At 48.3% G+C, this 25262-nt stretch overlaps 1 protein-coding gene across 4 annotated transcripts in view; it reads left to right on the top strand.

Annotated features, from left to right (window-relative positions):
• Positions 1 to 25262, top strand: part of Tmtc3 (Transmembrane O-mannosyltransferase targeting cadherins 3) — a 921929-nt gene that overhangs the window by 713793 nt on the left and 182874 nt on the right. For all 4 annotated transcript variants that reach the window (XM_065440562.2, XM_065440560.2, XM_065440561.2 and 1 more), the window contains one exon: positions 17169 to 17451. In XM_065440562.2, coding sequence (XP_065296634.1) covers positions 17169 to 17451 — 283 coding nt within the window. The remainder of the gene's footprint in view (positions 1 to 17168; positions 17452 to 25262) is intronic.

Below are 25262 nucleotides of genomic sequence, written 5' to 3'. Positions count from 1 at the left end.
GGAAACAGCTCCATATCTAACAGCTCGTCCTCGCCCCGGTAGTTCTGAATGGCCGGTGAACTCAATTCGCTGGCCATGAGGAACGCTGATAGAAGCTGCAGGGTACTGGGGTCGAGCCTCGTTTGACGAACTTCGGGATCCTTGGCCCTGGAGAACAGACGTCAAACAAACAAAACAACACAGCGCTGCCCCACGTGTAAGCGCAGGCTCTTCACCCCTGACTCGCCAGGCTATTACTGAGTCAAAATCAACCCTGATCTTTTACTTCCCCAATTTTGACAACAGTTCCAACCACCCTTCCAAACAGCTATCCATTTCTCCTCGATTGCCGACAAGACCAGAATACTATTGTTGTTGCAAAACAAAAGGGTCGTTGACGATGCAAACAACAAATGAAAACAGCCGAACATAACTTAAGTGGCCTGACCACACGAACAGCATGTTTCCAATCTATCGCAGTGGCGTACTTATCGCACGTATTGGTGCCACTGAACAATCTGGTCAACCTCACAAGTACGTAATCACAAGCGCACTAGCCTTGTGGTCACTATTCAGAACGCATACTTGTGTCTTAGGCAAACTTTTCATTTTACGCTTACTCACGTTTCTTCCCTGAAAGTCCTACAGGACACGTGACGTAAACGAACAATTAAACTCGCGGGACTTACACACTCCGCAGAACTCTTAAAATAATGCGTCTTTTAATAACTCGTTCCACGCATACTTATCAGAGAAGTCAGAATACGGCTGCCCTAACACACACGAGCAACCCAGTCATAAATCTGCTTTCTTCTGTCCACACAGGACACGCGCTAATGGAACTAAGAACGCTTCGCCGTGCAAATCATGCACTCACTGAAAATCTACGCGCTTAACCTTAGAAAATTGAACGCTTAAAAAGAAAGAAGGTTAAATAACACACAGGCGCGTTACGATAGGCCTCTTAACAATAACCTTGACCCTCAGGTTACTCACACACACACAAAAAAAGCCTATCTACTTATTAATGAGCATCTCGCGAGACTACTTGTTTACACAAACGCGTCTTTCAAATCTCGGAGCTTCTCGAACGAAAACACAAACAAAGCTCATACCTTTACATATTGAAAGAAAACCTAGTCTCAAATCGCGAAATTTTCCGATGCTCAAAAATAAAAAACAACACACTTCATTTCTACGGAAGCGCTTCTGGCCTCCCTTTCCAAACGCTTACGTCTGACTCATACTTTGAGTCGAACCCGCGGTGGGCGTGGTTTGAAAGCTACTCTGGCTGGCAAGAGACAACAAAAGGGCTGATTCACTATCAGCTCCCCCAAGACGTTACGGTCTCCTGCGAATTTGCGTCCTCCCGCCCTGCTTTCAACACGAACTCGATTGACCGCGTCGCTACTCCCCACCTGGTCTCGTCCTGCCACCTTGCGTTTCTTCGAACTGCACGCTGAGCTGTGAAAAGAACTACGGAACGACGAGGCGATTAACTGCCCCGTGCCCTTTGTCCGCGTCCGCGCAGAACATTCTTCGCGGTCCCCCTTTGACCGGTGGCTCGACCATTTTGGATGCGTCAACATCGTCCTAGACGACCGCACCTTCTTCCTCGCGCCCTGCCCTTTTGGGTTTCTTGCCATCTTTGGCGGCGCTACATTAATTACCGACTTTCGGTTTTTACCGCGCTTCTTTTTAAGGCGCTTTCTCTTTGCACTAGCCTTCATGTCGCCTTCTCGTGCCTCGTGCTGGCCGGTACACATTTCGTCGGCCCGGATCGGCCTCTTACCCGCGCAGTCTGAGTGATTTACATTTAAATCTACTCTCACTTTGCCTCGACTGGCGGACAGCCCAACCGACTCTGGCACAATGCAGCAGGCTTTACTCGAGTTAGACAACTCGCACTCTTGCGAACTGCCCTCTGCTACATTGCCCAGCTCACGCTGTGCATCGGCACACAGCCCGTCGGTATCGATCGCTGTCTCACGCGCACAGTCCGAATGATTATTAACTGAATCATCCCTATCTAGGCCATCTAGACTGGCGGAGAGCCGCACCGATCCCTGAACAATGCAGTTGTTCTCTCGTGAGCTACGGAGCTCGCCACCCCGAGAGCTATTCTCAACTGCATCGTCCAGCTCGCACTTCACTTCTGCACGCAGATCTGGCTCTACATGGGTGCTCGCGTCTGTCGCGTCAACAGTACCCTTTTCCTCGCTAGCAACCTCGCTAACATTACCAGCGACGCACACACGCGGTAACTGTGCCAATTTGTTCGCAGCTGGCCTAGCTGTCTCCACAGTCATCTGTTGGCACAGCACCTCGTCGCTCTCACTCTGGCCTTTAACGGCCTCTATTGCCACTAAGGCATCGTTAGCAGCTAGCCTTTTCCCTTTTCTTATGAATCTGCAGCTAATCTCACAGGCACTACTCTTTTCGTCGGCTTCTGGCGAAAATCCGCTCGATGCTGCCTCATTCTTTCGCTCTGTACTACCTACAGAATTCTCAGACAGCCGTTGTCTCTGTGCCAATAACTGATCACAATACTGTATCTCTTCGATCAGTGCTGCCTTCTCTCTCTCATACTTTTCCTCCCGCTCAAGCTTACGTTGATTCTCACGATCGTGAAGCTCACACCTAAGAGTAAGTTCTTGAAGCTCCTGCTTCCGTTGATTCTCGCGTTCTTCACGCGTACGCTCACTCCTAAGTTCACGAAGCTCCCGCAAACGTACACGACGCACACGCTCCCGTGGCTCCTGTATCACCTCCCAAGCAAGCTCAATGCTTTTCTCATCATTGCCACTATCATTAATCGCCTTTATGATAGCTGGCGTTTTCATCCGTTCGTCCGCCTCAACTCCCAAATCGTCGCACACCAACAACAAGTCTAACCTCGTCAACCTTCTAAGATCCATGGCAGCTGCCCCGACAGGTGGTTAGAACTGTTTTCCTTAATTAATTTGTGCAAACACACAATGCAACAAACTCCCGATTCCCAGAACTATCAAAATTGAACACACAACCTTTGAGTCTGGCGAATCATAAGGAAAAAAACCACGCGCTCACTTACGGTTGCAGCACCCTGCCATCCGGTTCGTTCGTCCGCTGTTTCCGGTTCCTCCGGATTCTCTGGGTCGAAGGCTCGCTCCTTCTTCGCTACTCCCAGTTTCTTCGGACCTCTTTCGACGAAGGCTCTCTCTTCTTCGCTCTTCCCGGTTCCTTAGGATCTCTCTCGACGAAGGTTTATCCGTAGCGCTGCCACCAGCTGATGCATTCGGAGGCGATCCCACCGCTGCCACCAGATGTAGGGGTTGGAAGGACGGGACGTCGGGATGAAAAACCCTACTTGGGAGGGATTTATTCTACATTATGTACAGGGAGGTACGTGAGACAAGTAACAGTTGTACAGACATTACGGGCCGGCAGCAACTCGGACGCTGCGGCCCGCGGCAAGAAGTTCGAGAGAGGTGAATCAGGGAATCAGGGCATGTCCCAGAATGCTCAGGTCTCTCTGGAAGGCTTCTTATAAACCCTTCGAGCACTGCAAGTCACGTCATGTTTGACCAATGGGAGAGTCCGCTCCGATGACGCCACTTTCAGCCAATGGTAGGCGCCCGTGTCGCGGTGTCACACCTGGCGGCTTCTCTGCGGTCTTGCCTCGCAGACTGGCAATGCACTTCTAACGAGGAGAAGGAGGGGGGGCGCTCATGCTCCATTGTGCAAGAGCCCACCTGCTCCCGGTGACTCGGCTCCGCAGCAGTGGCAAATGCCTTCTTCAAAGGCGAAGGGGGACGATTGAGCTCCATTGTCCCAGGGCCCCTTCTAATCCCGGCGGCACACGAACTTGTTGGCACGTGAACTTGTTGCCTTAAACTTGTTTGCTCGGCCGCTTCTCAGGAATGCGCTTTCCTGCTTCTGCATTCCTCAATTAGCTGTGCTGCAATCCTATGTGGTCTGGGGAACTCGAAGTAATCGCAGGAAACAGCTCCATATCTAACAGCGTCTGGTTTTTGCACTAGGCTTGCCGCTGCTTTCCTTTTCTCTGGTTGGATTCGGCGCGGCTAGGTGCAGGCGTTGTTAGATATGGAGCTGTTTCCTGCGATTACTTCGAGTTCCCCAAACCACTTCGAGTCGCAGCACAGCTAATTGAGGAATGCCGAAGCAGGAAAGCACATTCCAGAGGAGCGGCCGAGCAAACAAGTTTAAGGCAACAAGTTCACGTGCCAACAAGTTCGTGCGCTGCCGGGATTAGCAGGTGGGCCTCGGACAATGGAGCATGAGCAGCCCTCCCCTTCTCCTCGTTAGAAGTGCATTGCCAGTCTGCGAGGCAAGACCGCAGAGAGCCGCCAGGTGTGACACCGCGACACGGGCGCCTACCATTGGCTGAAAGTGGCGTCATCGGAGCGGACTCTCCCATTGGTCAAACATGACGTGACTTACAGTGCTCGAAGGGTTTATAAGAAGCCTTCCAGAGAGACCTGAGCATGCTGGGACATGCCCTGATTCCCTGATTCACCTCTCTCGAACTTCTTGTCGCGGGCCGCAGCGTCCGAGTTGCTGCTGGCCCGTAATGACTGTACGACTGGTACTTGTCGCTCACCTCTCTGTACATAATGTAGAATAAATCCTCCCAAGTTTGGGTTTTCATCCCGAAGTCCGTCCTTCAACCCCTACATCTGGTTGGCAGCGGTAGGATTGCCTCCGAATGCATCAGCTGGTGGCAGCGCTACGGATCAACCTTCGTCGAGAGAGACCCTAAGGAACCGGGAAGAGCGAAGAAGAGAGAGCCTTCGTCGAAAGAGGTCCGAAGAAACTGGGAGTAGCGAAGAAGGAGCAAGCCTTCGACCCAGGGAGTCCGGAGGAACCGGGAGCAGCGGACAAATGAACCGGATGGCAGGGTGCTGCAACCGTAAGTGAGCGCGTGGTTTTTTTCCTTATGATTCGCCAGACTCAAAGGTTGTGTGTTCAATTTTGATAGTTCTGGGAATCGGGAGTTTGTTGCATTGTGTGTTTGCACAAATTAATTAAGGAAAACAGTTTTAACCACCTGTCGGGGCAGCTGCCATGGATCTTAGAAGGTTGACGAGGTTAGACTTGTTGTTGGTGTGCGACGATTTGGGAGTTGAGGCAGACGAACGGATGGAAACGCCAGCTATCATAAAGGCGATTAATGATAGTGGCAATGATGACAAAAGCATTGCGCTTGCTTGGGAGGTGATACAGGAGCCACGGGAGCGTGTGCGGCGTGTACGTTTGCGAGAGCGTCGTGAACTTAGGAGTAAGCATAAGCGTGAAGAACGTGAGAATGAACGGAAGCATGAGCTTCAAGAACTTACTCTTAGGTGTGAGCTTCACGATCGTGAGAATCAACGTAAGCTTGAGCGTGAGCAAAAGTATGAGAGAGAGAAGGCAGCACTGATCAAAGAGATACAGTATTGTGATCAGTTATTGGCACAGAGACAACGGCTGTCTGAGAATTCTGTACGTAGTACAGAGCGAAAGAATGAGGCAGCATCGAGCGGATTTTTCCCAGAAGCCGACGAGAAGAGTAGTGCCTGTGAGATTAGCTGCAGAATCATAAGTGAAGGGAAAAGGCTAGCTGCTAACGATGCCTTAGTGGCAACAGAGGCCGTTGAAGGCCGTAGTGAGAGCGACGAGGTGCTGTGCTAACAGGTGACTGTGGAGACAGCTAGGCCAGCTGCGAACAAATTGGCACAGTTACCGCGTGTGTGCGTCGCTGGTAATGTTAGCGAGGTTGCTAGCGAAGAAAAGGGTACTTCTGACCCGACAGAAGCGAGCACCCATGTAGAGCCAGATCTGCGTGCAGAAGTGAAGTGCGAGCTGAGCGGTGCAGTTGAGGGTAATTCTCAGGATTGCGAGCTGTGTAGCTCAAGAGAATACAACTGCATTGTTCAGGGATCGGTGCGGCTCTCCGCCAGTCTAGATGGCCTAGATAGGGATGGTTCAGTTATTAATCAGTCGGACTGTGCGCGTGAGACAGCGATCGATACCGACGGGCTGTGTGCCGATTCACAGCGTGAGCTGGGCAATGTAGTAGAGGGCAGTTCGCAAGAGTGCGAGTTGTCTTACTCGAGTAAAGCCTGCTGCATTGTGCCAGAGTCGGTTGGGCTGTCCGCCAGTCGAGGCAAAGTGAGAGTAGATTTAAATGTAAATCACTCAGACTGTGCAGGTAAGAGACCGATCCGGGCCGACGAAATGTGTACCGGCCCGCACGAGGCACGAGAAGGCGACATGAAGGCGAGTGCAAAGAGAAAGCGCCGTAAAAAGAAGCGCGGTAAAGACCGAAAGTCGGTAACTAATGTAACGCCGCCAAAGATGGCGAGAAACCCAAATGGGCAGGGCGCGAGGAAAAAGATGCGGTCGTCTCGGACGATGTTGACGCATCGAAAACGTTCAAGCCACCGGTCAAAGGGGGACCGCGAAGAATATTCTGCACGGACGCGGACAAAGGGCACGAGGCAGCTAAACTCCTCGTCGTTCCGTAGTTCTTTTCACAGCTCAGCGTGCAGTTCGAAGAAACGCAAGGTGGCAGGACGAGACCAGGTGGGGAGTAGCGACGCGGTCAATCGAGTTCGTGTTTAAAGCGGGGCGCGGGGACGCAAATTGGCAGGAGACTGTAACGTCTTGGGGGAGCTGATAGTTAGTCAGCCCTTTTGTTGTCTCTCGGCCGCCAGAGCAGTTTTCAAGCCGCGACCAGCTCGGGGACGGCTCAGAGTAAGAGTCAAACATAAGCGTTCGGAAAAGGAGGCCAGGAGCCCTTCCGTAGAAAGGAAGTGTTTTGTTTTATTTTTGAGCATCGGAAAGTTTTCGCGATTTGAGACTGGGATTTCTTTCAATGTGTAAGGTTTGAGCTTTGTTTATGTTTTCGTTCGAGAAGCTCGAGATTTGAAAGACGCGTTTTTATGTAAACATGTAGTCTCGCGAGATGCTCATTAATAAGTAGATAGGCTTTTTTTTGTGTGTGTGTGAGTAACCTGAAGGTCAAGGTTATCGTCGAAAGACCTATGGTAAAGCTCGTGTGTTATTTAACATTCTTTCTTTTTAAGTTGATTTGAATTTTCTAAGGTTAAGCGCGTAGATTTTCAGTGAGTGCATTAGTTGCACTGAGAGGCGTTCTTAGTTCCATTAGCGCGTGTCCTGTGTGGACGGAAGGAAGCAGATTTATGACTGGGTTGCTAGTGTGTGTTGAGGGCAGGCGTATTCTGACTTCTTTAGTGAACGTGCGTGGAAAGAGTTAGTAGAAGACGCATCATTTTAAGAGTTCTGCGGAGTGTGTAAGTCCCGCGAGTTTAATTGTTCGTTTACGTCACGTGTCCTGTAGGACTTTCAGGGAAGAAACGTGAGTAAGCGTAAATGAAAAGTTTGCCTACAACGCGAGTACGCGTTTTGTTTAGTGACCACAAGGCTAGTGCGCTTGTGATTACGTACTTGTGAGGTTGACCAGATTGTTCAGTGGCACCAATACGTGCGATAAGTACGCCACTGCGATAGATTGGAAACATGCTGTTCGTGTAGTTAGGCCACTTAAGTTATGTTCGGCTGTTTTCATTTGTTGTTTGCATCGTCAACGACCCTTTTGTTTTGCAACAACAATAGTACTCTGGTCTTGTCGGCAATCGAGGAGAAATGGATAGCTGTTTGGAAGGGTGGTTGGAACTGTTTGGTCTAAATTGGGGGAAATAAAAGATCAGGGTTGATTTTGACTCAGTAATAGCCTGGCGAGTCAGGGGTGAAGAGCCTGCGCTTACGCGTGGTGCAGCGCTGTGTTGTTTGGTTTGTTTGACGTATGTTCTCCAGGGCCCAGGATCCCAAGGGTTGTCAAACGAGGCTCGACCCCAGTACCCTGCAGCTTCTTTCAGCGTTCCTCATGGCCAGCGAATTGAGTTCACCGGCCATTCAGAACAACCGGGGCGAGGACGAGCTGTTAGATATGGAGCTGTTTCCTGCGATTACTTTGAGTTCCCCAAACCACTTCGAGTCGCAGCACAGCTAATTGAGGAATGCCGAAGCAGGAAAGCACATTCCAGAGGAGCGGCCGAGCAAACAAGTTTAAGGCAACAAGTTCACGTGCCAACAAGTTCGTGCGCTGCCGGGATTAGCAGGTGGGCCTCGGACAATGGAGCATGAGCAGCCCTCCCCTTCTCCTCGTTAGAAGTGCATTGCCAGTCTGCGAGGCAAGACCGCAGAGAGCCGCCAGGTGTGACACCGCGACACGGGCGCCTACCATTGGCTGAAAGTGGCGTCATCGGAGCGGACTCTCCCATTGGTCAAACATGACGTGACTTACAGTGCTCGAAGGGTTTATAAGAAGCCTTCCAGAGAGACCTGAGCATGCTGGGACATGCCCTGATTCCCTGATTCACCTCTCTCGAACTTCTTGTCGCGGGCCGCAGCGTCCGAGTTGCTGCTGGCCCGTAATGTCAGTACGACTGTTACTTGACGCTCACCTCCCTGTACATAATGTAGAATAAATCTCCCAGTTTGGTTTTCATCCCGAAGTCCGTCCTTCAACCCCTACAGCGTGCATATGGGCGTCTTGCGCTGGAGTTTGAGGTATATTAGCAGCGCCTGTTGGCGGCACGGGAAACGACATCTGGGTTGTACCAGCTTGGGTCGTATTGAGCCCTGGCTGTGGCGAAGCACGTTTCTAGGCCGAGTTTTGCGTCGATCCGCACTTTTTTCTGCCCTGTTGCGAGTGCGAAAAGGCTCATCACTTCTCACAGGCCATGCCGACCACGCTGCGAGCTCGCCGCAGCCTGTAGTTTTACGAAAACGGGCTCTCCGTGTGCCGTGGGACGTAATGCTGCGAGGGACGTAATGCTGCAGACGGAATCGGTGACGCCGATCCGGAGAGACCTAGCCCAGCCTCGAGAAGGCGTCACCGTCATTACTTTTGCTTTGTGAGCTGCCATGAACAAGAAGGCCTGAATCCCAACATCAGATTCTGCCGTTTTCCTTCAAGGCCTCACGAAGTGGAGCGTCGGGCGCGCTGCATAGCTGCAGTTCGTCGCGCTGAGTAAGCGAAACTTCACGCCATGCTGACTGCTTCGCCTGTCTTGAAGCTTGCTTGATTATCTGCGTTCTAAATTTCGGTCTTTTGCACCTTTAGTCCCGACAGCACACCGACATAGCAGCAGGCATGGCTGGTAATTCACGATTCGAGACCCGGTCACAGCGACAATGAACAATTCGACCGATGCGAAGTGGTCAAGTGGCCAGGTGTGTGCAAATGACCACAAATGGCCGGGCTGATTCGGTGACAATTCACTACCCCACTACGAGCAGCACAGGTTAAGAGAGTTAAATGTGCTCATACTTGACCTCAACACAGCATGATGAGGCAGCGCAGCAAGGTAGTATTGATTACAGCAGATCGATGTTCGAGCGCTGTCATTAAAAGCTACGTCAAGCGAGCAGCGCACGAGCTCGCGCTGCAGCGCGTTTCGCATGCGAGCTCATATGCATTGCATCAGTTATTACCAGTTACTAAAAGGGACAGATGGCCGCTACGACAACGCAGGCATAACTACTTCTTTAGCGGCATTCAGTCAACAAAGATTGCAGGAGGCCCGCCGTTCCGCGGCATGTTGAAAGACCGCTGCCTTCGCGGCGCGTACGATCGTGTGCTCGAGCAGTTCCGTACACATGATGTCTGCTTATCGCTGCTGTGGGTTCATTTATATCAAGCATTTCCTCGCGTTTGTGCGCCTGAACCTAGCAGCGTGCAAACCTAACCTGAAGTTCCACTTCGTACGCGACTCGCTTCACTTGCGATTGACACCGCGCTAAAACTTCGCCGCTTAATTCTTGAACGGCATACAGGTATTCGGCACTGCATAATTTCTTACCTTTACGCAGCGTGCCACCGCTGAAAAAATCTTCGGCACCGGTTATCCGCTGCAGGCCGTGATACAACACAACCGAAAGTGGCGGGTCCATATTGTAAACGTGCTTTCCGAAGCAGACGACCGAGCTTGGTACGACCCATTTTAGGACAGAGGGCGCTTTTTAGCACCTTTTTCGCAGCGCCCCCTGGGCAATGCAAGAGCCCCATTTGGTGTGCGCCTGCTTTCTTGCGCTGGTCTTTGAACACATCGCTCGCTGTTCGCGCTTATGTATAAGGAAACGCTGCGCCGCTGGCGTACCGTGTACGTAAGCGCGCAGCAATGCCCTGAAACATTCATACAAAAGCAAAGGGTCAGAACACTGCGCTTTGTTTTAGAGCGCAGCTCTTTGGCGTCCGTTCCTGGGTTTCGCGTCGTCGTCGTCGTCGGCGTTGTCGGCGTTGTCGTCGGCCTCGTAACCAGCTCGCCGACGAATCTGCTGCTCCGCCACCGCGCATGCGCGCTGTCGGCTCTCCGGGCGAGGGAGGATGATGGAAGGGAGGAGGAGAGACTGTGGAGGAGGGCTGGCTACACAAATGGCTCTTTGGCGTCCGTTCCTGGGTTTCGCGTCGTCGTCGGCGTTATCGTCGGCCTGGTAACCAGCTCCGCCCCCCTTTCATCCCCCCAGCGCTAGCAGCGACCGACTGGTACCGCTTTCGTGAGTCCGCTACCGCACTCACGAAAGACGTCGTGCACTTCCTGCAACTCGCATTAACCGTCCATCGATCCACACCGATGTTAGTAGTGGGGGACTTTAATGTTGACATAAAGACAAACAGCAATTTCCTAACACTTATGCGGGAGAACATCCCGTTCCTCTCGCTCGTAACGCGTCCCACGGCTGTGACAACCTCGTGAGGCACTTGTATAGATCTCGTCTTTGAGAATCAAGCATTGGTGTACCAAGTCGAACATATATCAGTCTATTTCTCCGACCACTAAGCTTCCTTCATGACTGTCAAGAACTGTTAGTAGAGTCTTTGTTAAAGGAATACGTGTGAAAAATTAAAAAGAAAATTCTGTGATAGCGCATACATGTGTTGCTCGATTTCTTTCTCAATCTATCGAAAAGGTGAAACAGCTTATTTGCTGCGCTCAAATTTCGCATTAGGAAGTAACGTAATCGTCGGTAATTTTTTTTCATTACTTTGTCATGTACCTTCACACTGGGTCACCGAGCGATCGCTTCTAACAAACGCAGAAATGAGTCTGCAGCGCGTGTGGCCCATAATTGACTACCCAACACAGCCATGTGAGGTGCGACTCCAGGCGGAGAGGAGGTGGCGCTTCACTTTCTGCATGCCAATAACTTTCCATTTTTTGCGTGTGAACGCCCGTGATCGGGTCCACAAACTTCATGCTGTGGTTTAGTTTCCGATTGCAGATTGAGGCTCACTCCGAAGTTCGGGATGCAGTTGTATGCGGCCCATTCATCAATGTGGATGGTGGTCCCCGGTTCAACGTTGGCTGCAATAATGGGGCCTAGCGTCGCCGCGTCTCGACTGTCGACCTTGAATAGTCGGAGCTGCCCGGTGGTCACGCAGGTCATGCCGAATACCCATGGTCCAAGATCTGCAATGCCGCTGTGATTTTAATTGCCGGCTCGGCGGAACATTGTCGCCCGTCATCAGGGGGCCTCGATTGTGTTTTCGCTTGCCGCGAAGGAGGCATTCATCAATTTGCACAATCCTTCGGGGCCACTGAGTGGGGGTCACGCCAGCAGCTAGTCCTGCACGACCTCACGAGCTATCACGGGCGTTCACACGCAAAAAATAGCAAGTTAATAAACTGAAGCGCCACCTCTTCTCCGCCGGCTACAGGGTAACTGCACCGCTGCTGGAGTCGCACCTCACATGGTGGGAGTCAATTAATGGCCACACGCGCTGCAAAGACTCATTTCTGCGTTTGTTAGAAGCGATCGCTCGGTGCTACCCAGTGGTAAGGTACATGACAAAGTAATGGAAAACACAGTTTTCTGGCGTGCTTACATACACGGTACGCCCGCGGCGCAGCACTCCCTTATACAGTGAAAGCTCGTTAATTCGAACTTCAATAATTCGAATTTATGGATAATTCGAACTGTACGATTTGGTCCGGCCAAGCTCCACAGAAGTCTATGTATAAAAAAGTTTGTTAATTCGAACGCGAGAAGGTTCCCTCACGGATAATTCGAACTACGCTCGCCAGGCACACGGCCAGAAAAATGCGCCTACTGCCTACACACAAGGCTGTATTGCCTCCGAAACGGAGAGAACGGCGAGAGAAGGCAAAATCGGAAAAAAAATCTAACCGACGCAGGGTCAGCCAGAAGCACAGAGGAAGAAATATTTAGGAGTGGAAACTCCGCTGTTTGCGGCGACCAGAAAAGGTCACAAGCCCGCGGAGCCGTTATCGTGCTGGTGGCCTGGAAAGAAATTAGAGCGCGCCGGAGCATTGCCGGAGCCGCCTGCCCGGGCGCTGCATTTTTTTTTCGCTGCGGCTTCTACGACGCGCGTCACGGTGCGGCCACTGTATACGGCCCCGTCGGCGCATACAAAAATTGGGACCTTATCTGGTCGCCCGCGCTGACCGGAGTTTCACCTCCTGAATATCTTACTCCATGGACAAAAGGCAGCGGCGGCTGCCGCCTCTCCGTTCTACGTAACCTCCGAGACTTCTTGCCCGTTGCGAATCTCGGAGGCTTTGCAAATCTTGTACAGCTGCTAAGGCTGTGCGGAGATGGCACGGCAAGTGCCAAAACACAGCGAATCAAGTACGTCGCAGCTGCGCTTCCTATCAAGAACCAATGAATCAGGGCCTTCGCCACCGTCACATGTTCAGCGTGTTTGTCTCGGCAGTCTTCATCGGTTGTGCACCTCTGTTTTCAGCTTAGGAGGTATCGGCCGTCTCGATTCATTGTGATGGTGTTAAGCCTCGGCTAACGTTCGTTTCGGTGGACATCGGTGGTGTGGCACAGTCGGACCCAGAGCTTCGACTTGAAGATGGCGTGTGCCCGCGGCACACGCCACCACTTTCTGACACACCAAATTTCTGACATGCCCTACTGCTTCCAAATCGCAGTGTGCTGTTGCTCTCCTTCACTTTCGTTAGTTCGAACTTTCGTTAATTCGAACTGAAGCGGCTTCCCCTTGCGGTTCGAATTAACGAGCTTTTACTGTATATAGGCGCGAGCAGCGAGCGATGTGTTCGAAGACCAGCGCAACAAAGCAGGCGCACACCAAGTATGTGCGCCTGCACCAAGCCGCACCGAATCAAGCCAGAGGAAAGGAAAGCAGCGACAAGCGATCGTATAAAAGCGCGGTGCACAAACCAGACGCACACCAATCTGCGCTCGAAAAAGCGACTGTATAAAGGCATATTGGAGGTTGGAATGCGCAACAGTTTGACGATACACACAGAAGAGACACACACCACAGAGTGCTCTGTGGTGTGTGTCTCTTCTGTGTGTATCGTCAAACTGTTGCGCATTCCAACCTCCAATATGTTATACCAACACGCCCAGTCGTCAACCTTGTATAAAAGCCTAGTGCAGAAACCAGGCGCACATCAATCTGCGCTCAAAATAGTGCGCGTAAGCACATAGCGAGCCGCACCAATCTAATGCAGAAGCCAAAGGAAGGGGGGGAAGTAATGTGTGACACCAAGTTCAGTGTTACCCGACCGGCCTCCCTCACTCCTGCGGCTTGTCTGGCGCATGACGTATGCACGCGTGTCTGGCGTGCCGCTAGCTTGTTGCTAGGCAACGCAACAAAAAGTTGCAAAGTATAAGTTCATTTACATGCAAAACTCTTTCACTTTTAGTGTGAAGGAATAAAAAAAAATAAAACGTTGTCTGGAAGTTTATTTCACATTCTTTTTTTTCTGATGCTTGCGTCAACTAACGGATGTTGTTGAAACTAGGCGTGACGTGTTTCCTGTTGCCAGGTTTTGAAGAGTGTCCCCTCTTGTTGAATTTCTTTCTCTATGGTCGTGCTCAATAAGCCCTTTAAAGACCGTGCCCGTGAACAATATAATCAGTGGATGGCCGGCGACAACCCGATGACCCCAACCGGCCGGCTGCGCAGGCCGCCTCTCGCCACTGTGGCCACATGGGTGTCGCAGGCTTGTCGCTCGCTGCCCGACGATGTGGTGGTACGGGCATTCAAGAAGTGTTGCATTAGCAACTCCTTGGACGGCACCGAGGATGACATGTTGCGGGACGCAGCCAGTGAAAAGCAGTCGTCTTCGGACGAGAGTTCAGACAGCTCAAACGAATGAGCAGGTGACGAGTCTGGCGGCACCACTAAATAAAATGAAGTTTTGTGCCTTATAATTTTTCTGTTCACTTCTTTGCTTCAGTGTAAGGGGGTCGACCTATATTCCGCGCCTCGACCTATATTCCGCATTATACGGTATTTCTTTTGTTCAGTGAAACCAAAACCTTTGCAATAACACACTTATGATTATATAATCTATTTATATTCTTTGTTCGCAAATACTACCATATGTACTTGCCCTTCCTGTTATAATCCCATGAAGGATTGACAGTATGTGAAAATAATAAACATAACCAACAATATGCGTCACTCCACTCTAGTGGACATTATCTTACCAGGAATAGAAGCTGTATAACCAGCGTCACCTGTGAAACGTCGATGCGCTGCTTCTGCAGTAAACACGAAGTGTTCACCGTGCATGTTAGCTATGAGATTGTGTCATTATCACTTTCTTCATTTTCAATTTGTCACCAGGTGCTGTCAAATGCTCCATGCACATACCGCCGGAAACACCAGCTGATACTAATATTACTCTTAGCGGTTGTATACATTTTTGTACTGATGACATGCATATATCTTTATCTTTGTACTAGAAGCATTGCCGTTTTCTGTTTCAGTAAAAGCAAATGCACATGGATATTTTGCCGGTAAAGCTGTATAGAATAGTTGAAACGGCGTGTGATTGTGCCTACCTGAATCAAATGTCGCCGTCGCTCAGGCTCATAGACTTCACTAAAAATAATTGGATATGGTAAGGCTATATTATCGCTTTTGTAGTTGTGGCACTTAACCATGCAGTAACAACGGCCTTCAAACTTCTTTTGCGAATTTTGCACATTCCCCACTGTACGCCGCTGAACATTTTCTTCTGTTTCTGTGACTAAACTATGAGCGCGTGATGCCTGCAAGGGGGTGCTGCATGTCATCTCGAAACTCCAGTGCAGACTCCCCATAAGTAATACGCAGGAAAACTTCAGTGTGTGTGGATTAATTGTCGCCTCTACAGTTACTATTTCTTGGCAATCTTAAATGTGGGAAATTTTTGTTCAGGTTGAAATTGCTGTTTTCTGTCATTTTCATTGTGATGCACTGTACCAAACAGTGCCAATAATAATTGTTTTTGTGAGTAGTCAATTGAGTTTAAGTTGATTCGACATGTCTAACGTTTACCAAGATATAGAGCAAGAAGGCAAGGTTAGTTTCTTTCTTCTAATTTTTACTTGCATCATGCATGCATGCACTAGCTATTTTGTATACTTTGAAATCTGGAGTGTGTCCTTCCTTTGTTTGTACTTGTACAGCGGGCACCAAGGGCTGACAAAAAAGTATAAAAGCTAGGCTCAGCAAATCTGGATGGATGAGACTTAGGGGCTGACTTGGTTATTGGAAGGCTACAGCTACTTGTGTGTTACTTGTTTTGAAGACAATTTCTTCCTTGGTGAATTGCCTCCACTTTTTCATAAGGGTTATGACTTTCTAACTTCAAGCCTCTCTCGTGGGTCGATCTCGGAGATAGTGTTCTCTAAAAAAGGTCAGTTTCGCCCAAAAGGTGAAGCATCGATTGCAATAGCAAATTAGCAGACAGCTATGCCAAGTAAGGATAGTAGTTTTATCGGCCGTATGAGTTCATATAAACATTCGATTACTAACTAAACTAACAAACATTGTGTCATGCACGCACAGGCAAACAGAAACACATCTCACTCGATGAGTGGAAACTCGCTGTCAACACGCCGGCGTAACGAAGAGCGACAGCAGCAGCGACCGAATTGACCTTCACGCTGCCTCTTGTTTCAACGTGAACTAAGCGGTGAGAACAAAGCGCACACGAAGCTATGAGCCCTTGGTGCACCCATAGACCCTGTACATCACTTTCAAGCTAGGGCCTGCGTGGCTTCGCTCTGTCGTCTCATACGCAGCCGCCGCCAGTGTATACCACCCCCCACCCACGTTGCCTTGCCCGTGGCGGAAGACGGCATGCTCCCTCCCCACCTTCCGCCTTGCGCACGCGAGATCAAGCCTCGGCTCACCCTCGCATGCTTTCACTCGCACCAGCAGCATACTGCACGGCCATGGTGTTATTGAACTTGGACTTGATGCAGAACACCAAGGTGATGCCGACGATGGCAGAAATGCGCCTAAAGTGTCCATATAGTTGCTCTCGCAACAAAATTCGGGTAGATGTCGAAGGTACGGGATGCTCTTCCTACTCCCCTCATACGATGACCAAGTGCCGTCTGCATTTGGAGGAGTGGCATGGAATGAGACAGGCGCTATCGCACCTTCCCACTGCCATGCCCCGCCCAAAGACCCAAAGAAATTGATGATGGAAGCGGACTTTGAACAGTGGCAACTTGCAGAGAGTGCTGCTATGCAATGCACTAAAAAAAACAAGGCGATTCAACCTCTGGTGGATCAAGCGTTGTCACTCCAGCGCGGCTCTCAATGAATGATGCGGTTTATACACCTCATTCTTGCCTCGGAAGACATTGTCTTTCACCAAATTCATCTAGAGCTTCACTCACGTTTATGTCATTGGTGGTCCAGGTCACATGCCTGAGTGACAAATACTGCAGATTACTCTTATTTATTACCTTTAATCACATTTACACTTTTCCAGCCATGCACGGTGCGATCACTGAAATGGACTAACGTGTAATGCGAAGTGTAACTGCACATATAAGTGCAAGTATAATTGTTTGCTAGATTAAGGCAATAAAAAATTTGGGATCCAGTGTCAAAGGTTGACAGTAGAGGCTCATTATACTACGATTGTGTTCCTTCTGTTTTTTTTTCCGTTTTCTCGCTTTCAAATCTACGAAAACAGAAACAATATAATCGCAGTTAGGCCGATCATCCTCGCACCCGGTGCGCGAACCAAATGTGTACGCCTGTCTCTACCATGGTAACTGGCCGGCGGTAGGGCACTTGAGGTTTCAGCCATGCGCTCCGCGTTTCGTTTGACCCTGATGGCACACATGTTGCGAGTAGAAATGGTCAACCAGGTGCATATCTCTTGCTGCAGGTTCGACAACCCAGCGGCCGTGGCACCCAGCCCCGTGCGACAGCTGACGTTCCACTACCTGCCGGCAGTGAACACGTGGTTGCTGCTGTTTCCTCACGCGCTCTGCTGCGACTGGACGATGGGCAGCGTGCCACTGGTGTGCTCCATGGCTGACCCGCGGAACGCAGCCACGCTATCACTGTACGCAGTGCTGGCTACGCTGGCCTACGTGGCACTCTTCTCCTCCTCCTCCGGCCGCCGCCGGCCCCCCGCCACAGATGACCAGAAGAATGCCATCTTCCTGGTGGGTAGCTCGAGGTCTGCTTCCTAGTGACTATACGGACGTTCCAGGCATATTCGTGCCGCTGTGCTGTCATGGTATCAACGCGCATCTAAAGTTACTGCGTTTGGTTGTCTGCTCCCACATTACTGTTCCACATTACTGTTCCCACATTACTGCCATCTGCGTCATGACATCATGATGTGCACCTAATCAGAAACGAAACCGAAACTAATTTGTAGAAAAGCTAATTCTTACAATTATGTAGAGCCCTTTGAGGCTCAATTGTCAGTGTTCTTCCAAGGGCTTCTAGTGCAAGACGTCCATTTAGGTAATGAAAAAAAAATAAACTGGAAACGTCATGTTAGCACTCTCTTAAAGAATCATTCCTTCATCCATAGTGCAAGCGTTGAGTGGAATCGTCTTTCCCCATCAGTCACACTCATCACCAACACGAACAACTTCACTGTGCAGCGTGCCTTTTGTTAACATTTTAGAGCGCAGCTCTTAGCTGCCCGTTCCTGTGTTGGCGTCAGCAACAGGGGGGGATGTGCATAAAAGGCCTCAAGAACGAAGTCGGCGAATAATTATGGACATAGGAAGAGCGTCTATTCACTGCCCGATCACTCAACGCCAGACGGCCGTGGCCAGTCACGTAGCTGAGGCTCACCTACCCCATCTTAACACGTGTTGCTTGCTGTGGAGAGCCCATCCTGAATAAACGTCTCGGCAATTTTCAGAATAGATGGGTTTCAGGAGACACGGTGGTTCCAGATCTCTCGGAGCTACTGGTCCTTGCTTTGCTGCGAACTACGGATGCCTTAATTTTCACAAAGGCTTCTAAACGGGAAGCAGGTGCTGCTTCGGACTGTCAGCCTTATCAATTCCCGAGTGTGATCAAATAACAATGTGCGTCGTATGATGACTACAATACCATGATTGCAAGTTACTTCCAATACTTCCAAACATCTCTTCAAACAAGTTAGACAGCAGGTCACCGAAAGTGTGTGACACTTGCATCATATTATACTATTGAAGTTCTAGCACAAAGCTTCGTTCCTGTATTTTCAAATCTAGAATAATATAGCATGCCCACAATGCCGAAAGCGCAATTGAGTGATAGGCGGCTTGAAAAATAGTGCCCGCCCTCTGGTTCATTACTGCCAGGGTTAGGTCCAGTGGTAAAACATAAATATCCCAGAAAGTTGACGGGCCAATAACACCGCGTCCACTGCGTTGTCCACTGCATGCGTAATGCAAAGATGTGGGTTCGTATCCGACCTGCGACCATTTGTTTTTTCATCTACTTTGATTTCCATTAATTTATTATTTTTTAAATAATCTCATAAATATAAGTAATTTCTCCTGCGCAGTCCTTGGTGTCTTTGTCAGTTTCTTATGGTATGACTAATAAGAATCAGGTCCCTCGGTTTCCCTTGTTCTCGCTCATGTGTGTGTGTGCGTGTGTGTGTGTGGAGGGGTGGGAACGAGAAAAAGGGAAACTGACGACCCCCCCCCCCTCAAAATAAATTTCTGGCTATGCCACTGGAATCAAGTTTCATTCAATAGGCTTAAGAGAATATTTCCTTTATCGTGGAATTCCTAGTTTCTATACTTTTCCTCCAGGGAGCGCATCAGTACATCAAAGTTGCCTGTTTGAACACTAAGAACTTCGTACAAATTCGATGCACTGTGGGAATCAATGTAATCGAAGCTTTGGTGAATCGGCACAGCGAAACAGCACAACACAATAAACGACACATGGTGGTCTTTCCTCGCATCTCGCGCCGCGGTTCATTGCTACAATCCGCTACATTACGTAAATGCATCAATTTGTAAACTGAATTTTAGCTTTTTTAATGTTCTCAGTTTTAAAAATAGCATAAGGATGATAGCATAATTTGGTGAAAAGGTGCTGCACGCCTTAATAACGAAAAACTTTTGTCAGAAGGTAAGCAAAATGTTGTTTCGGCAATGTAAAAGCGAGCATCCTCATCTTTAGAATATTCTTGTGCGGGGAGTGCTAGGCATTTGTCTTTGTGTGGTGTACAACCTCCACGTGTACATATATATATATATATATATATATATATATATATATATATATATATATATATATATATATATATATATATATATATATATATATATATATATATATATATGTTTGTGTGTGTGAACGAGAAGCAAGGGGGTTAACCCAGGGGCCTGATATTTATTGATCATATTATAAGAAGCCAATAAGCAAAGACACCAAGGATAACATGGGGGAAATTACTTGGTACTTACTAACTGAATTAAAGAAATGATAACTTGATGGAATGGAAAGAGGTTTTTCCATCCACTTTCTGGGATATTCATGTGCTGCTACTAGAACTAACCTAGTGCCACCACTCACAAACCTCTGTGGATGTAAAGTGCTAATTACGTATCGAAACCATTAATTTTTGTTACTTTCCTTCTCCACTTGCCATGGCAGCTTAGTGGCTATGCTGTTGCGCTGCTAAGCATGAGATCGTGGAATCTAATCCTGGCTGCATTTCGATGGGGACGAAATGCAAAATGCCCGCAGTGGTTGCACATCAAAGAACTTCATGTGGTCCAAACTCGCCTGAAGTTCTTCACTATGGCGTGCCTCATAATTAGATGGTGTTTTTGCCATGTAAAACCCCAGAATTTAATTTTTTTGCTTCTACAGTACACTTGTCTGAGTCAGTGCCATGCAAACGGAACACTAGTGACGCTGCACAGTTAGCTTCTCTACATTAAACGATATCATCAGTGCATTTCAACAAACAGGTAATTTGCCCGGTGTAGTGCCAATAGCGTTTTATCATGACGTTGCAAAACTAAATTTAAAATTTGTGTTTATTCATCACACATATTGCTCTACAATCAAATTTTTCATCCATTTCTGCACACCCATCACCAATTTTATAAAAAACACAACTGTCTCCTCAGGTACAACTGACATCTTACATTCTGTTGAATTGAGCGCCGCCCACGTTCAGGCCTCTGATCAAGATATCTTCATTTTGGCCTCCTCAAAATTAGCGAGGAAGCGCAAAAACTCAAAATGGGCCAGAAATTATATTTCTCCCTTACATAGAGTACCTAATCTTTTGCAAGAAGTGCCTTACAAGTATTACACGAGCACCTAGTTTGCATAATGTCTTGAAATAACTGAAAACGTTATATAGCTTGAATTTTAAAGGAATCAGGAGAATTTTAGGTGTGCTCAGAAGGCACTTTTTAAAGTGCCAGTTAAAACCAACTTTGAAAAGTTACATTTGTTCAACACTGTTATACAGAGTTTATACACATTGTTTTCCGGTGTCCTGAGAGGACTGAACCTGGCACCGAGCTTACATGCATTTGGCGTAAATTCGAAATAGTAATTAACAGGTTACAGAGGATCCTTCTATAACTACCAAGGAAGTTAGAAGGGCCTTGTGAGGCATGAAACGAGGAAAAGTGGCAGGAGAAGATGGAATAACAGCCGATTCTACATTGATTCTAACATATCCTACATGCACTTACGGTGTTCTAACTCCAACTTAAGAGAGAGCTTTAGCACGGCGGCTCCTATTAAGATACATGAGAAATGTGCCCTCGTTTCTTTCAGCAACCGTGGGACAAAATTTTGTTCAATTTGTTAAATTTAAAAGAGCAAGTTCACATGAAGTGATTGCAGGAAGCTAGCTGTTTATTTCGCTGTCAACCTAATTACGAAAATTAATAAAAATTGCAATATAAAAAAAAACGAAACTTGAAGTTTACAATTCTTTACTTTAGCAATGAAAAAAATATCGCAATTCTGTAAACTGCACCTAATAATTGCCAGTCACTTTAGCATAGGCCAAGGAGAGGGAAGGCAAGGGCCTGTGTGCTCAATAGACATTAATTCAATTATCTGACATTCTCATTCAAATGCGCTGTTGCTTCTTGTTACTTGTTTTCTCCCACCAGGGGCCCTGGGTTCGAGTGCTTTAATTAACTGTGCCTTGATTAACTTTGCTCTATTTAATGCCAAAGTTTGTGGGTTTTACTCCCACCAAAGGTCGAGGGTGTGACTCCCATCAAAGGTCGTGGGCTCGAGTGTGTTAATTGACTCTATATTAATTAACTGTGCCTTATTTCACTTCGCCTTAACACCAGAGGTCACGGGTTCCAAAAGCTCGACAGTTCGACTCCCACTGAAGGTCGTGGGTTCGAGTGCCCCAATGGGCTCTATGAACTTTGCCTCTTTTTAGCATGATGAGCAGCATCGTAGTCAGTTGTGGAAGAAGGCAGCGACGACGAACGCACGAGCAGTGGCACGAGCCCGTGTCTGCGCGAGGTGAGCTCACGTGACAGTGAGCTCACCTGTTACGTGAGTTCTGTCATGTTTCTGTCACAGCACGCCATGTTTTCCAGACCATCAAATGTATGAGCCACTTAAGGCTTTCTCCTTAGTAATACATCTAAAGTGGACAAAAATGATATACGCTGCCCTGAAATACACCACTAATTTGTGCTTATGGCTTTCACCAAACCCTTCCAACAATTGTAACAAACTCACATAAACTGCACATTTGTGCACCGAATCTGTCTACTTTGAATTCTCTAAGGGATGCAGTTTACACAAATGCCATATGTGTTTTTGATGCAGAGCTACATATTTGTAAAGTTGGTGCTTCTTTTTCTTTTTCAGTTTAACTGACTTATGGCAATTCTTGTTAAAAATTACATGCCCTACATCAAAATGTTGCTTGCTGTAGTCATTATATAACTTTGTCTCTTAAATGTAACAAACTGCTATAAAATCGTTAAAGCGATTTTCTCACAAAAACATTTTTGTGCTGTACGTGTATTCGAATAGGCATTACGGTATGTGGACTCACGCTAAAGCTTCCTGTTGAACAATGCATAGTACCTGTTTCACAGGCAAGCCACAGAGCAGCGCTGCGGCGTGCAAACACAGCTTTGTTTCCCCAACGTTCTTAGATTCCTTCCAGTTTGCTAGCTCCCCCGAGCCGCGCACGAGAAGGTGGCCCCCTTTCGTCTCCACTCACTATGCAGCACTGCTGTCGCTGTCAGGCCCGAAGCACTCGCGCTCGGCAGCTGTGGCGAGAGCCTTTTCCGCCAGCCTTTTTCAAGCTGTCACATTGAAACTTCAGTCTCATGGTTAAAGAACTGTTTGGCCTGAGTGGTAAGGGGGAGATAAATAGCGGCCTAATGCAAGATCCCGAAGAACTCATCGCTTAATTTCTTCGCGCTTTGTTTATCGCACGGACTTCCGACGTTTACCCTGAACATTTTAGTGTTTGTTAGAGTAACCCTTATTTAGAGGAATGCACAAAACAGTTAGGAAAAGCTTTATTTAGCTATGTTCCGTTTTGTTTCTAGACCATAGTCACAAAATTCCGCGCTCTGTTGCCGACGCATGGAGCACCGGACAGACTAGAGCAGGGTATTGCATGCTAAATTTTAGAATGGTAATTTCAGTCAACACAAACAAGCAATAAATGAAGACAAACATAGTCGAAAGCATGGTGGGAATAGCTACAAAAGAATAGCTTTTTTATTTGCAACGGCAGCCTTTTCTCTGTTTTCCAGCCGGCGGTTCCTGTTTCTCACATAAAAATGTATGCGAGTCACTATGACAAAAATTGGAGGACGCTTAAGCTTCGCCTTCAAGAGTGGGACGCGACAGCGTTCCCGTCGACCCGCCAAGGGGTCGACAATGCGCTACGGCACAGCGATCACTTACGATGCGCCCCGCATCGGACTTAGCGCCCACCTATCACGCGGTGAGCGTCGAGCAACGCAGCGTTCGGCGTGGCAACGAAACGTGCGCCTGAGCGAACGGAACGAACCAAAGAACTCGGTGTCTCGGAGGGGAAACGATCTGCGCCAGCCAAACGTCGTGATCGGCACGGGCAGAGAGATAGATAGTTATCTAAACCGGGAGCACGGCGAAGCGTCGTCAGGGGAGAGGGAGTCCCGCGACGCGCCTGGCAGTGGTCCCAATGCGCGCGCGGCGCGCCTCCTGTCGGGGCAGCGCCGTACATTGAGAAGAAGGGGGTCTTCTGTGTTTGCCGCAAGATGGCTCTGCGTGTGCGGAAAGCGCAGAAGAAATGCAGCGGAAACGCACTTCGCAACTCGTGTAATTGTGACTTCTGTACGTTACATGTTCATAATTACCGATATACACCGCAATATAACTTTCCACGGCTCGTTTCGAAGGCAACACCGCATTCACTAGAGGCGCGTTTGCACCGCTTGGAAGCATCGAACTCGTGGCTGAGTGGTAGCGTCTCCGTCTCACACTCCGGAGACCCTGGTTCGATTCCCACCGGGCCAATCTTGAAGTTGCTTTTTATTTATGAAGCGCCTGCCGTGATTTATCGCTCACGGTCAACGCCGCAAACGCCGACACCCGACGCCGACGACACCGGCTTTTCTGCGACACGAGCTCCTTAACGCTATCGCGTTAAAATGCCGCACCTGCCATGTAAAAGTGGCCATGTGCTCTGCACATTCAAGTCATGCAAGGTTTAGCAATTCCAGCTTGTCTAGCATGTCCCAAAAGATATCCCCCGAAGTGGAACCTTCTTTAAGGAAGTAGAAATTGCTTTGTTTGCAGTATTTGTAAACTGTAGCATGTTCTTGGTTGGATGCTTTAGGCACCCTTGCTTGAAGCTCTTGTACATTGTAAGGTATGAGTCACTGCCAACAACTGGCACTGGAGAGCTGATATCTTCCATACAGGAAGGGCAAGTTATGCTCTTGGAGGATTTGTACACCGCATATTTTTTTTGTGTTTAATGAATATTAGGAGAGGTCGGGGCCTTTATGGTGGCACCGGCTACTCCGTGTCATTTAGCGAAGGAAACAAATATGCACAAAAAGGGAGAATAATGACAGAGAATATGGCGCTCAGTAGCACGCCACATCAATAAAAACTATACAGTCTAACAGTACAGTAATTGCAGAGTTTTGTGCATCAGTTCAGTACACATTTGCATATATAAAGACAGATATTTTGAATAGCCACACACACAACACATGCAATTACACTGCAAGCACAGAACGCAATCACACACTGTGTAGAAATCACGATCACCACATAAATCCACCACATAAATCAATCTTTAACCCAGAACAACACCCGTATCACTCATTTAGCTTATTAGGGTCATCTGAAACTTAATATTTCCCCAGAATGTTGGTGTCCTCAAAAAACTTCCTCAAAGCAAGATGTGCTCTTTTCTGAAGGCCCGCTGTTGGCCATGTACCATGTATCTTATTTAGAGTGAATGGTCTTCTGTCGAAAGCAACAAATTTCCCTTTGTTATGGATCGTACTTAGTGCGCTCGAGAAGGAGATGATACACATCTTTGTCTGGATGTCCACAAGAACACTGCAGACTAGAGGCACATTCTATTCTGTATAAGAAGTGTCTCGTGAATGCAGTTCCAAGCTGCAGGTGGTGCACCAATGTTTCAAATTTTCTGCTCTAGATTCTCCGGAGTTGACAGGTTTATAGATGGGTCTATAAAGTATAACTTTGAGTTCTTGGATTGCTGATCAAACCAGGTAGATTCTCTGAGCCGACATCTCAGAAGCAGACGGACTTCACTATGCAAGAGGGGAAGATCAATTGCCTCTGCGTTATTGTGCACCCGATTTGCAGCTGTGTCCACTGCAGTATTACCAGGCATATTGCAGTGCCTGGGTATCCACTAAAATGCAATTGCGGGATTCATGGCACTTGATTTTGTATGTTTTTTGAGCATCTCGTATAATAGCGAAGTGTTCAAAGGATTTTTCTCATTGCTTTGTAGTAATGT

The sequence above is a fragment of the Dermacentor albipictus genome, chromosome 3, assembly GCF_038994185.2.
Source record: "Dermacentor albipictus isolate Rhodes 1998 colony chromosome 3, USDA_Dalb.pri_finalv2, whole genome shotgun sequence".
NCBI lineage: Eukaryota > Metazoa > Arthropoda > Arachnida > Ixodida > Ixodidae > Dermacentor > Dermacentor albipictus.
The sequence above is the reverse complement of the archived record's forward strand: the minus strand, read 5'-3'. Positions and strand labels throughout refer to the sequence as shown.